This window comes from Danio rerio, chromosome 10 (genome assembly GCF_049306965.1).
Source record: "Danio rerio strain Tuebingen ecotype United States chromosome 10, GRCz12tu, whole genome shotgun sequence".
NCBI lineage: Eukaryota > Metazoa > Chordata > Actinopteri > Cypriniformes > Danionidae > Danio > Danio rerio.
In genome coordinates, this window is record NC_133185.1 from 17,342,490 (window position 1) to 17,357,391 (window position 14,902).

Below are 14,902 nucleotides of genomic sequence, written 5' to 3' on the forward strand. Positions count from 1 at the left end.
TTTTAGGTGAGGGAATGGAAGTTTTGAGTGAGTTCCCCCACTTTTTCCCCTAGGATTAGGTCTTTTTGGGAGCACATATTTGTGTGAGAAGTTATTCTCCTTGAACTTCAATAAGTCAAAGTACAGGTCTAGACTTAATGATGATCATCTTCAAGCCATACTGAGGGTCTCAACTGCTTCCGCTCTAAAGCCAAATGTGGTTCAGATTTGTGAGAAGAAGCGCTGTCAAGGAGTAGGCAAAAGATGCCATGTTCAGAAGAACTGTTCATAATCTTCACTCAATGTTCTATTAATGTTCAGGCCACTTCATGTTCAGAAGAAATAATTAAAACTGTTAATAATGACATTTGAGGACTTTTTTTTTGTGAAATCCCTTATGCGGCCCAGCCTCACCCAGACTTTGCCTCCTGCGGCCCCCAGGTAAATTGAGTTTGAGACCCCTGCATTACAATGTACAATTTCAATCATTTTTTTCCTCCAAATTTCACACAAAACCTTTATAATCAATTTTTATTTAATTTACCTAATTTTAAAATAGAAAAAGAATTATGTACGTTTATTAAGTATTGTAACGGGATATGCACAATGTTTAATTACTTTTACAATACTAAAGTGTCTTCATGAACACTTTGCAAATGCAGGACTTTTGCCAACTCGCTTGTGTAGTGAAAAACAAATGCCAAAATATCAGATATCAAAAATGAAACTATTTATCAGAAAATGCTTACCAATTGTTTATTAAATATTCCTTAAATGATTAGTATACCTATAGTTTTGTTTTACCAGTTGTTTTGTATTATAGAACTTAATAATTAATGTTTAAGAGTTTCTTTGAACATGCCTTTTTTTCATGTTTTAAAATGAAAATTAGTCATGAAATCACTTTGCCTTTCCAGTAATATTAATGTAATTGAAATTGTAGGAGATGTTCAACATTTATGTAACTTTTTTTATGAGAACAATTGTGTACTGTCATTTCAATTGTACCATATAGGGTACAGAACATTCTCATAATATATAAGGTACAATTTTAACATAAGTACAAAACTGTTCCTTAAGGAACGTTATTTGTACCACCGTGTACCTTTTTTCTGAGAGTGCATGGTAGGCCTATTACTACATACAAACAAACAGACAAACATATAAATAAATATTAGAATCTCACATGAAAAAATTCTATAGTAATTTATAGTAAATATACTAATAGTAAATATTAAAGTAATTTATAGCTAAGTGTTTTTTAAATGTTTTTGTTTTGATGCTGGTTTTTGGGTTCATGCTGGTCCTGAACGGCAAGAGACATGTGTAAACCAAAAAAGGCTTTCCAGCGTCATTTTTTAAAAAGTTCAAAATGATCATTTATTTTACAAGCTAATCATGTAACATGTTAATATATTGCAGTTATTAGGTAGGTCTGTCTATTGTAATGCAATTATGCTTACTTATTTGTTTCACACAAATACTTCTGCATTGCAAAATGTATTTTTAGAAGTTTTTAGAAATTAGTCTACATGAGCGATTTATGCATATGTAACCAGCTACTATAATGTTTCTGTTGTATAATCATCTTTCTTTCTTTCTTTCTTTCTTTGTCGTGTTTTTTCATTAGTATTCAGTTGGAGGTTTCGTGAAAAAAAATTTTTGTTGTAAAATCATCTTTCTTTCTCTGTCGTGTTTTTCTTCTGTATTCAGTTGGAGGTTTGGGCGAAAAATAATTTTTTTGTATTATCTTCTTTCTTTCTTTCTATCTTTGTCTTTCTCTGTAGTGTTTTTTCATCCGTATTCAGTTGGAGGTTTCGGTAAAAAATATTTTTTGTTGTATAATCTTCTTTCTTTCTTTCTTTCTTTCTTTCTTTCTTTCTTTCTTTCTTTCTTTCTTTCTTTCTTTCTTTCTTTCTTTCTTTCTTTTGCAGGTTTCGGTGAATGTATTAACTTAGATTTGCTTCCATCTAGTGGAGTGATAGGCCATAACAAGCGTTCCACTTTCGTTTATGATTTCTTGCTATCTGTTTATAATGTTTCATTGCCATATTTTTCAATTATTATTTTTCACTATTGTAATTTTTTTAAAGTAGCCTGGATTTCAAGTACAGCTTTTTCCTTTGCTTATTTGATCATCATGCCATGACTTTATATTAGAGAAGGTCACGACGGACTGGTGGTTTGGAGGCGTGTACGCCTGCGCGCTCCCGCCGTGCGTGTGAATTTCCTTCTTGTCACTCACATGTGTTTTAGAGCGATAGAGAAACTGTTCAACAGTCGTTAGGTTAGACGTAGGAAGAGGAAGACAAATGAAAATGCACTTTTCAACGGTGGTTATATTAACAGGTATGTTTGTTCCTTCTCAATCATTATAGTATGTTTAGTTAACTAGAAATTATTATTAATATTAAGGCATACACTTGTGTTATACACTTAATAATTTAATGTACTTTTAAAATGAATTGCAGTTATTATGAAGTATGTGAATGTGGTATGGTGTAACGAACACTTTAGGCTAATTATTAAATATTAAGCTATCAATATCCAATGATAACTTTGACCACGGTGTACAGTAAGTGTAGCGTCTGAGTGTTTCTTCATCTTTATAATGTGAACTAAAAGTGGTATTAATAAAGAAGGAAATAAATTTAAACTTAACCACAGAGCTTTAATGTATTTAATTGTGTTTCATGTTTCAGTTTTATATAACACACCGTGTTTATTGTAGATTTTCATATTTGAAGATAATACTACCTGTATCACACGTATTTACTGTTTGTAAGTTAATGCCTGTTGTGGCGTTTTGGCTGTTTTGTGTGACATCAAGGTTGGATGATAATTGGATGCAGCACAACTGATGCTCCACCAACTACAGCTACAACTACAGATGATACAGCAGTTAAAGATTCAACGGCTACAACATCACTTTTAGCTACTACAGGTTCTCCAGTAACCGTAACATCAGGTGGTGCCACTGAGGAACAAAAAACAACTGCTTCTCCAACAATTTTGACCAATACAAGTGAAACAACAACCCCACTCACAATACTTAGTTCCACCTCCAGCCAATCTACAATGGATCAGGCAACTTCTAGTGCTAATGCCAATACTCCAACAACGGAGCTCCCTTTAATTTCCACCTTGAGCGACTTTACAACAGATCAGACATCCTCTACTGATAATCCTAATTCTCCAACAACTTTAATTTCCACCTCAAGTGCTACAAACAACTCTACAACTAATCAAACAACCCCTAGTTTTAATGCTACTACTCCAGCAACTGAGATCACCAGCGTAGCTCACAACGTGACTGAAGAATTGACCACAGTCACATCAGGTTTGATGACTGAAAGTGAACAAACAACATCCTCTTCAGAGAGTCATACTACTTCAGAAAAAATAACTATAGGCAGTACAAAACCGGTTACTACTAGTACCAAAAGTACAACTACGATAAATACCACAACGAGTAAACCAGTGCTCTCTACTACAGCATTAGTAACGTCAACTACAAAACCATTAACAGCCACGACTCCAAACCAGAATACTGTTGAGCAAAATAAGAAGGACCCAGCTGCCCTGAGCTCAGGTATGTTATATTATTATTATTATTATTATTATTATTATTATTATTATTATTACTATTATTATTATTATAATGGCATGTTTTGGTTTTCTGACTTTCTCTTGTAGACTTTTTGTAGGTCAAGGGTGTGTAATTTATTTCCTTATGAGACTTTATCTATAGTTTCACATGCTGTTCATAAATTGCGTCAGTTCTGGTAAACAGCCTCAGGTTGAGGTTAACAATTTCACAATTTTTTTGGTGTTTTCAAAATGTGGTCAAAGGTGAGATTTTAGTTTAGAATTTATTTAACAGGGTATCTGGGGAGGGTCTTAAAAAGTCTTAAAATGTCTTAAATTTCAAAAACATAATTTTAGGCCTTAAAAAAATCTTAAATTCACTGAAATATTGTGTTCTATGGTATAAATAATTTTAAAAAGGTCTTAATTTTTCTCTGTCAAAGTAAAGTTGCGCAATCGAGCCGACATCCATCCAATACCCAATAATCTATCTTAAGAAAATCAGGGAAAGAAAACAATTACAATTCCTCATGATAATAACAGAGCAATTTATCCCTTTATGTTTTCTTCTATTCATACAAAAACTATTTATTTAGGCGAGTAGACATAATATGTATAAATAGACATGAAACTTAAGGTTTTATAACAGAAATGCATTAGGTTGAATAGAAGTTATACTCAATCAATTTGGAATAAAATTGATTATTTATGTAATTGCCTCCACAATACATATATTTTTATCAATGTTAAACATGTCATAAAAAATAAATAAGCAAACAAAATTATATATATATATATATATATATATATACAGTACAGACCAAAAGTTCTTTCATTTAAAGAGTTTTCTTTATTTTCATGACTATGAAAATTGTAGATTCACACTGAAGGCATCAAAACTATGATTTTAACACACGTGGAATTATATTCATAACTAAAAAAAGTGTGGAACAGCTGAAAATTTGTCATTCTAGGTTCTTCAAAGTAGCTACCTATTGCTTCGATTACTGCTTTGCACACTCTTGTCATTCTCTTGATGAGCTTCAAGAGTTAGTCACCTGAAATGGTCTTCCAACAGTCTAGAAGTAGTTCCCAGAGATGCTTAGCACTTGTTGGCCCTTTTGCATTTACTCTGCAGTCCAGCTTACCCCAATCCATTTAAATTTGGTTCAGGTCCAGTGACTGTGGAGGCCAGGTCATCTGGCACAGCACCCCATCACTGTCCTTCTTGGTCAAATAGCCCTTACACAGCCTGGAGGTGTGTTTGGGGTCATTGTCCTGTTGAAAAATAAATGATGGTCCAACTAAACACAAACCGGATAGAATAGCATGTCGCTGCAAGATGCTGTGGTAGCCATGCTGGTTCAGTATGCCTTCAATTTTGAATAAATCCCCAACAGTGTGACCAGCAAAACACCCCCACACCATCACACCTCCTTCTCCATGCTTCACAGTGGGAACCAGGCATGTAGAGTCCAACCGTTCACCTTTTCTGCATCACACAAAGATACAATGGTTGGAACCAAATATCTCAAATTTGGACTCATCAGACAAAAGCACAGATTTCCACTGGTCTAATGTCCGTTTCTTGTGTTCTTTTGCCCAAACAAGTCTCTTCTGCTTGTTGCCTGTCCTTAGCAGTTGTTTCCTAGCAGATATTCAACTATGAAGGCCTGATTCACAGTCTCCTCTTAACAGTTGTTCTAGAAATGTGTCTGCTGCTAGAACTCTGTGTGGCATTGACCTGTGCTGTAATCTGAGCTGCTGTTAACCTGCGATTTCTGAGGCTGGTGATTCAGATGAACTTATCCTCCGCAGCAGAGGTTCCTTTCCTGGGGCAGTCCGCATGTATGCCAATTTCTTTGTATCGCTTTGTAAAAAAAACGTTTCAGGTGACAACCTCTTGAAGCTGATCAAGCTCAGAATGCCAAGAGTGTTCAAAGCAGTAATCAAAGCAAAAAGTGGCAACTTTGAAGAACTTAGAATATTTTTTAAGTTACATATTTTCTATATTACATATTTTCAGTTGTTTCACACTTCTGTGTATAATTACACATGTGTTAATTCATAGGTTTGATTCATTCAGTGTGAATCTACAATTTTCAAAGTCATGAAAAAAACTCTTCGAATAAGAAGGTGTGTCCAAACTTTTGGTCTGTACCGTGTATATATAAATATATATATATATATAATGTTGAAAATAATGTAGTGGGTTTTCTTGTTTTGACACTAATTACATTAGATTTTTTTTTGTGGCAAGCATTAGAAATAATCATAAGTGTTTAGCCCTAAGTGTAAAATTTCATTCATGATAGTATTAAAAGGGTCTTAAAAAGTCTTAAATTTGACTTGAAGAAACCTGCAGAAACCCTGATAAAGCCATCTGCCTAAAATGTGCATTTATATTTTCTTATAGGAATAGTTCACTCCAGAAAATATGGTATTTATTTTATTCCTGACAAAAGAAATGATGTGTTTAATCAGGATTACAATACAAAATCAATAAATCAAGATCTGTCTACATCACCATACCCTTTACAGGAATTTACCAGCAGTAACCTTATAAATGACTAAGCAAAGCAAACATTAAACTACAACTGTATACTGTACAATTATACTGAGTCACTATTGTGTAATGTATCAGCTGTCAATAACTTCAAACACAAACAACCCTTTCATGAAATACTATTTATACTGAACAATATTTAACCAACAGTTATATAAAGATGCTAAGCAAATTAGCAAAACAAGTCAGAAATTTCATATGCACTATTTGACAAAAGTATTGTCGTTGATCGTATTATTTGTTGTAGTAGCAACAAATAATAACTTGACTTCTAGTTCATCATTTAGAAAAGTGGCAGAAGGTTCATTTTTCCCAATCATCATAAACACCATAGAAGACCTATTGGAGCCTGTATGGACCAAAGATTCTCAGAGAAATCAGTCAAGTTTGGTGAAGGAAAAGTCATGGTTTGGGGTTATATTCTATAGGGGGCGTGCAAGAGATCTGCATTGTGTGTTGCAACATCAACAGCCTGACGTATCAGGACATTTGTGCTGCCCATTACTTTACAAACCACAGGAGAGGGCAAATTCTTTAGCAGGATAGTGCTCCTTCTCATACTCATGCCTCCACATCAAAGTTCCTGAAAGAAAAGATGATCAAGGTTCTCCAGGATTGGCCAGCCCAGTCACCAGACATGAACATTATTGAGCAAGTCTGGGATAAAATGAAGGAGTAGGCAATGAAGATAAATTTACAGAATCTTGATGAACTCTGTGAGTCCTGCAAGAATGCTTTCTTCGCCATTCCAGATGACTTTAGTAATAAGTTATTTAAGTCATTGCAGAGAGGTATTTATGCTGTCCTCCAAGCTCATAGGAGTCATCGACAATATTAATTCTTTTTCCACTGCAGCATGACTTTAAATTCTATACTGTACATTATTTCTGTTAAGTGACCAGACTTATTCTAAGCAAAATACTTATATTTATTTTGGTAAAGTAAGTGTAATCTAGAGGCCTTTGCCTTTCATATAAGCCACTTCTGATACCAAACGATCAACTAGAAGTCAAGTTAATATTTGTTGTTCCTAAAACTTGGATGGGTGAGAGACTTTTGTCAGGTAGTGTATTGTTCAATTTATATAACGTTCAAAAATGTAACATTGCCCTTAGTTAAATACGTTTACTCTGGAACTAATTACATATGATTGAGACTAAACGTTGGCATTAGATATACCCAAAACATGAAATATTTATTGTTTAACCACATTTAATGTTTAATCTTTACACATCTTAGCCACCGGTAGTTTCCACAAAAACAGTGTCCGTGGTAAGGGTGCTAAAAATAAGAGAGATCATTAAAAAATGCATTTAAATTTCTTTGTTCAGTACTGCCCTGAAGATATATTTAAATTTCTTGATTTATTCAACCAGTAAACATTTTGTGTAGATAATACAAAATTAGAGAAATTGTAAAATAAAAAAATAAAAAATATTTTTACATTGTTAAATTCATAAATGTTGATCAATATCAGAAAAACAGTGTTAAAGTGTTTTTTAAGGAGCAGGATTTGTTATTTTGCAAAAACTACTGAACGGACAGTGTTTAAAGTTAATATTTAAAACATAATCTTAGTGATCAAACCATTAACAGCTCGCTAAGCTTTTACTATAAAGATTACATTTTTCTTAACCCATTTCATAGCCCTGTATGAATTTGCACTTTGTACAGCTTAGTGTACAAAGTAAAATGAAGTTTACCTAGAACATACTGAAAAATTAATGGCTTCAAAGACATTTGGCCACTTAAAAGCCACACTTAAAAAGTTTGAATGTCATCGCAATGAGTAGCAAAACAAGTTTCATCTGCAAACAAACAAAAATCGAAAATTGCTACAAAATTTATAATCTGTTTTCTTAAAAAAATGTTACAAAATGTAAGATGTTTTCTTTAAAAATCAATGAACTTCACTGTCTGATTGTCTGATTGCTATATGAAAGAAAGTGGGTCTCAGAATGTAAAAGCGCTGCATTAAATTCCCAATTCCATTGCCATGTCTTTAAAATATGAAAAAAATATGAAATTTACCACAGTATTTTCAATGGAGTTTCATCGCTTGCCTGCTGCTCCTGACGGCGCTTGCGTTTAAACAGCTTTTCATCTTGTTTTACGCCTGATCAACTAAATGAATGTCTATTTAACTGATTATATTTTAATTACACTACAACATCGATGCTGTAAAAGGAACCATATGGAATTGAAAATAGTCACGTTAACCTTTTACCAGAAGTTTAGTAGGAATAAAAACTCAAACACGTCAACATAGTGAAATAAACATCTGCAGCAGATTTTTTTTTCATTATTTGTTTTCAGGAAGTGTCGCTGCTATCGTAATTGGCTTCCTCGCCATCGTACTAATCTTACTTGTTGGGGCGTATTACTTTAAAATGAGGTGAGTCAACTGCTGGTGTTGTTATTTGTGTTGTGAATCTTAATGTTGATTATATTTCAAATTTCATAAATACAGTCAAGCCGAAAATGATTCATACCCCTGTCAAATTCTGACCTAAAGTTACGTTTATTCAACAAGCAAGTTTCTTTTGTTGGCAATGACACAAAAAGATTTATTTTTTTGCTGTTTCTCAACTTTTATTTACATTTGAACACGAACTTTGTTTAAATGTTCGAACTTACCAAGGGTGTGAATTATTTCGGACTTGACTGTATGTGTCTGGGCAATTTGTAATATTTAGGTTATATTGTATACAATAATAATATGAGCAGAAGAATATAATTGATAATACGTGTTTATGAAATAGATGCCATTTATATTCTGATAAACTGATTGAAATATGAAGTAAAGTAATATATATTATAATATATATGTTTAATTCGATTTCTGTTTAGTTCGATTATGACTTTATTTGGATTAAGGTAATCAAAAATCATCTATGTTTCTTACATGTCTTACAAGTCCTTAATTTGTTACATAATTTACATATTTTAATGTCATTAATTATATTGAAATTACTTTGACAAAAAAACTAAGTAGAACAATGACAATTTGTACATTACAAAAGTTTAGGATGGGATATTTTTAAAAGAGAAGTATATTATTTTAATAAAAGCAGTAAAAGAACTATTTCAGTGTTTGCATAAGAGTACGATTCTAAAAAAGTTGACTAAAACAATGTATATAAAAAAGTGTATAATAATAATGATGTTTTTTTTTTAAATATTAGAGTGTATATATAGCAAACTTTATGATTTAAGCAGTTGTATTATTTAATAATAATATGTAGGTTAATTGATTAGCTTTGGCTTTTTAACAGGTTGCTAATATCAGACTTGTTTGTGTGTTGCAGACGTTCCTCTTATGGACGTCTGTTGGATGACGGTGAACACGGCTCTGTGGGGAATTTTCTGAACCCAATGTTTGATGGCTAAATGAGGAAGTGCTTCCTTTCTGAAGAACAACCTACACCTCTGTGTTTAACCATGAACATGGTTACATCAGATTCTGGATTTTGGCCCCAAGATTATCGCTTAAGTCTAAACATAAATGATAAACTGACCTGAATTATCAAGAGGTTGCAAAATGTAGGCAAGACTATCTGTAAATGAGGATTTTGTATGTAAGGCCTGTTCTTGTGGATCTTGGAATTTAATTGCATTGCAAATGCATTTGCTATTTAAAGGAATAGTTCACCCAAAAATGAAAATTACCCCATAATTTACTCACCCTCAAGCCATTTTAAGTGTATATGACTTTTTTTCTGTCAGACAAACAAAGTCAGAGTACTTTTCAATTTAATTTGGGCTCTTTCATGCCTTATCATGGTGTTGGACAGTGGCTTTTATTTTGAAGTTAAACTAACCCACACGTGTCAAAAGGCTAACATATGTAAATCAATGTTGTTGTAACAAAAATATCACATTTTAAAACTTACCAAATATATGCACAAAAACGTAACATTTTCGACTTTTTCCATTTAAAAATAGCACCTTCATTGGACTCCAAGTAATGTATATCTTTTTTAACTGAAATATCTTGCCACTTAAAGTTATTAACTCACTATTCTGAGAAAAGCTCAATTTGTGAAATACTTGAAATATTAGTTCTGTCATGATAACGCTCAAGAATCGAATACACATATGGCAGTGTTGATGTGATTGTTCTTGGTGGAGTAGATCTGCTACACTGCTGCTGCTGCTGCTGCTTAATTAATGGTGGAGAGCAAGTACTGAGACATGCTAATGCCAGTATACTCATAGACATGCAGTCTGAGAATACAAAACACTGCTGCTTCAAACAGAACACACATAAATCCTCTGTAGCAGACCTATACTGCTGCAGTGGATGAGGGATCTGAAAACGTGCTACAGATTGCTGTCAAAAACAAGCTGATTGGCTACTGAGTAAACAGCCACCAATCACTTGCACCAGGTTGGAAGCAGATTGGTTAGGACCTATCAATAGAGTTTCATGATAGAACTTTGTATTTGTATAAAAGTGTCTTAGTAGTAAAATTAGTATTCTTAAAAAGTAATCATCTTAAAAGTAGGAATTACCTATTTTTTTTTGTAATTGTTTATTACATTTTTAACAAACTTTAGTAGATTTCAGTATAATGGAACACTTTGTGATGTAAGGGTGTTTGTCCACCGAAGTGTTTTTCACAGTGCAGAAACACGAGCATTGTTCTAAAAAAACATATTTTTGCAGCTCAGTGTCTTTTCAGTCGGTTACTGTTGGCCCATTTCCACTGTGTGGTACAGTACGGGTTTGATCAGGGTTGGGACTGAGTTCTGCAGGAAGGTAGCTCTCCAGGAACAGGGTTGGTGACCCCTGCTTTATTCACATAAACTCTTGTGTATAAATGTTCATTACTAACCTTTCTATGAACAATGAAATAGCCCACTGTAATGTCTGCAATTACATAAAATTAATAAATGAATAACAACATACAATATATGAACACACACAGCCCCTTACAGTGTCTGATATGTTACCAATTACAGAAAAACTACACCCAACATAGATTTAGTCCTTATTTGGGTTCAAAAACAAAATGCAACATATAGCCCACAGTCAGAGCAAACCTCTCATCTGTATCTTTAATCTTTGCCAGCACTTGTAACTTCTTGTTAGAAAGTATTTCCGTCATTCAAAATCAAAATAGTCCAAAAGGTGATGATAATAGTTAAACATGGAAGTTTGTTCATGGTTTAGGTTGCTGAAAGAGAAATTTGCTTCTTTGTTTTTTCTGGCTTCTCCTTTGTTTTTTTGCGCTTCACTCTTGCATTTGTTCGTTACAGTGTAATGTCTAGGTTGTGTATTTAAAACATGGCGGTTCCTTTGTTTTCATTCTGGCTTGTTGCGCGAGCGAGTGACGTATCTCTGTAAACCAATAGCGTTCAGTTGTGGTCTAGGCCTGCCTTTTGGTACTCTTTTGTTGTGTTAGGTACCCTTTGCAAAGAATACCCAAAAAGTGGTATGGTTCACTTTTAGGTACCTTTTGACAGTATAAACGTCCATTAAAAGTGTTCTTAACCTAACCATAACGTACCATTCCGTGGAAACGGGCCATATGATACAGAGTATCTCTGCTACAAGTTGAAAGTTTTTAGCAGAATATTTGTTGACAGTTGTGTGGAATTGTCCCACCCCTTTTTCACAGTGATTGGACAGCTAGATCAAAAGTGACACTGATGGGTGCTCCATTTTTTTTGTAAAGCATAAAAGCACCGATTTAAAAAAGCGTAGTGCTATCATTGACAACAAAATCAAACAACATTCAGATCGAGAGAAAAGACACTTTGGTGGACATGCACCCTAATGTCCTGCACGTTTATTTGATTAGTTTTTTAAATGAATTGTTTTTGGGTAATCTTTTGTTTATTTATACATTTTCTCTGAAGATAAGCACAGCTTTTCATCTCATGATCATATTTTTAAATGTAAATGAATTGCAATAATAACATTAGCCATCGTGTTTTGTAAATTAAAGCCTCACACACACTTGCATTTATTATTGGTCTCTAAGATTGCCCTTATCATATAGCTTAATTACAGCTCTGCATTCAACCTCCCGCTATTCATCCAAAGACAGTCTCTGTTTTAACACCAAGACATTTCTGCTGCCTTAACAATAAGATTCTTTTCCTCTTGTCATTGTAATGGCAGGGATCCACTAACGGCTAGCAATTAAGCATTTAAACAGTCAAGACTGTTATTAGAGTCTTAAAAATAAGCCATCAAATGGAGGCACATTAACAAAACATCTGGCGTTTGAGAAGAGCTTCAGTCGTGCTTTGTGCATTTATTTGTGAATGTTTAAAACCACTCTTGTTTCCTAACCTAGTTTCTGTAACCTGTTAAACAGCAATCGCTGTTTCCTGTTTTTGCAAATGTTCTTGTTTCAAGAATGGCAGAAACCACAGGAACATTGTCTGAATCACTGGTCTGAAGCAGCAGAAATGAATGATTGAAAAACTGTCAGTGAATTTACCTTAATAAAATGCATTAATTAATTGTATGTATATATAATTGTAATAAATGTATTATATAATTTTTATGTCATACATGCTAAATTACACAGAATTCTTGTCAAAAAATTGAAAAAATTCTGGTGCTGTACTTTGTTGTGTTGTTCCTGTGGTAATATTTTATGCTTCTGTAAATAAATACGGTGCACATTTTAAGGTCTTAGCTTAAACACACACGCACACACTTGATATATATATATATATATATATATATATATATATATATATATATATATATATATATATATATATATATTAGCTTATAGGTACTTTTTTGTTCAGAGATTTTCCAATTTTCATGGAAAGATCATACACCACTTCATGCGCCATCTCAGATATGACTGATCTAAAGAAATCAAAAACCTGACCTCATTTTCCTGGAGGACAAACAACCATTACGTAATAAATACACACTCACATATTCAAAAAAACATTTGCTTAAACGGGACGCTGAATGCTTTATTCTGATAGGCTGACAAATATTCTGTGGAGTGTCATTTGCAAAAGGCAGTTTTTAAACAAAGCAGATCAAATAGGCAGGTCTCGATTGTGATTTTATCAGTAAAAAAATCACTACAGTACATGGCATTTCTTACTGTGAACAATGCTACTGAAGCAGTTAAAATGAATGGAGATGCTGCTTTAGTTCACACACGCTTATTCTAATATTAATAAAATAAATTATGCTAAAGTTTGATAACAAATTTTGATGTTGGCTTGTCAAAACTACATCAATTAGCATATTGATACATTGACTGAACATGTTGCTAACATGTTTTTAGTGTTTTAGCATGATTTTGTATGTTTCTGTTATTTTGTTGTTAGGATTTGTTGTTCAGGAACAAGCATGTTTCTAGAGAGAATTAGCATGTTGCTAGCATGTTTCTGCATTAGTTAGCATGTTGACATAATGTAGCTGTTAATAGTATGTTTCTTTCCAAAGATATCATATTGTGGGAGTGAATTGTCTTCACTGTTAACCCTTACTGTAGATTATGCAGTAAATAACTGTAAAATAGCCAGTGTTTTGCTGTATTAAAAGGAAACAGTATTTTACTGTAAAAGGAGCAGGATTTGTATGAAATTTTGTAGTGCAAAGAATAAATTACAGTAATTTACTTTATGTACCCATTACAGATAGTTACTGTGATAATAAATGGTAAATTACTGCTCAACCATTATTACCCCAAGTACTGCTTTATGTTGCTATATATATATATATATATATATATATATATATATATATATATATATATATATATATATATATATATATATATATATATATATATATGTATATATATATATATATATATATATATATATATATATACTGTTCAGTTTTGGTATGTGTATGGTCTGTATTGAGGAGAAAGTGAGACAATGCATTGATGATAAGCTAAATTTCTCTGCAGCCATCTCTGTGTTTTCTTGGGTTCCTTTTATGTTTTTAACATTGAGTATCAGGAGTCAACCAATGTCAATGTCACAGAGCTAATTAAAAGGTAAAGATATCGACGAGATGCATTTAAAGGCAAAAATATTCACACAGAGCAACCAAATTATCACAATCATTTTTATAACTTTGTTTACTTTTCTATAATTAATTTAATTTGCCTAGTTTAGCCAATAGTTAAGCTTTTAAATTGCACTTTAAGCTGAATATTAGTATTTTGCTAATTAACTAGTAAAAATGTGTTATTTAAAAAATATGTTAAACAGCACGTACATACATTTTCGCAGAGACTCAATTAATTTGTTTGGAGAAGTTGGTAAAAATGGCATTAACAGTATAGTATAAAGACTTTCCTAAATAAATGTATTAATCAGGTTATTTGTTTTTTATTATTATTATTACTACAGGTTTGGAACAACATGAGGATCAGATTATTTATTAATTTTTTATTTTTTTGCTTTGGATGACGTTTGTATATTGTTTGTATATTATTGTTTTTATTCAATGATATGTGCATGATTGTGATAAATGTAGGCAATTCCTTTGAAAATATGCTATGTACCAAGGATGTCAAACTCCTGGAGGTCCGCAGCCCAGCAGAATTTAGTTCCAGCCCTGCTTCAACACACTACCTTTAGATTTAGTTTAATCAGGTGTGTTTAATTAGTATAACTGCACTGTTACTCTGTAGATTGTGCAGTAAATAACTGCAAAATAGCCAGTGTTTTGCTGTAATGAAAGAAAACATTTATTATTTATTAACACATTATTTTACTGTGAAAGGAGTAGACTTTGTATGAAATTGTGTAGTGCAAAGAATT

General features: G+C 32.8%; 1 protein-coding gene across 1 annotated transcript; it reads left to right on the plus strand.

Annotated features, from left to right (window-relative positions):
* The first annotated feature begins 2,257 nt into the window (after positions 1-2,257).
* Positions 2,258-12,716, plus strand: parm1 (prostate androgen-regulated mucin-like protein 1). Its single transcript, XM_003199311.7, has 4 exons — positions 2,258-2,328; positions 2,810-3,571; positions 8,450-8,528; positions 9,442-12,716. The coding sequence occupies exons 1-4, from the start codon at positions 2,292-2,294 to the stop codon at positions 9,521-9,523; spliced, it is 960 nt and encodes a 319-aa protein (XP_003199359.2). The 5' UTR covers positions 2,258-2,291; the 3' UTR covers positions 9,524-12,716.
* The last annotated feature ends 2,186 nt before the right edge of the window (positions 12,717-14,902 follow it).

Coding starts and splice junctions, on each gene's coding strand:
- parm1 (XM_003199311.7), top strand. CDS start 2,292: ATGAAAATGCACTTTTCAACGGTGGTTATATTAACAG. Junction 2,329..2,809: donor AACGGTGGTTATATTAACAG/GTATGTTTGTTC, acceptor TGTGACATCAAG/GTTGGATGATAATTGGATGC. Junction 3,572..8,449: donor CCCAGCTGCCCTGAGCTCAG/GTATGTTATATT, acceptor ATTTGTTTTCAG/GAAGTGTCGCTGCTATCGTA.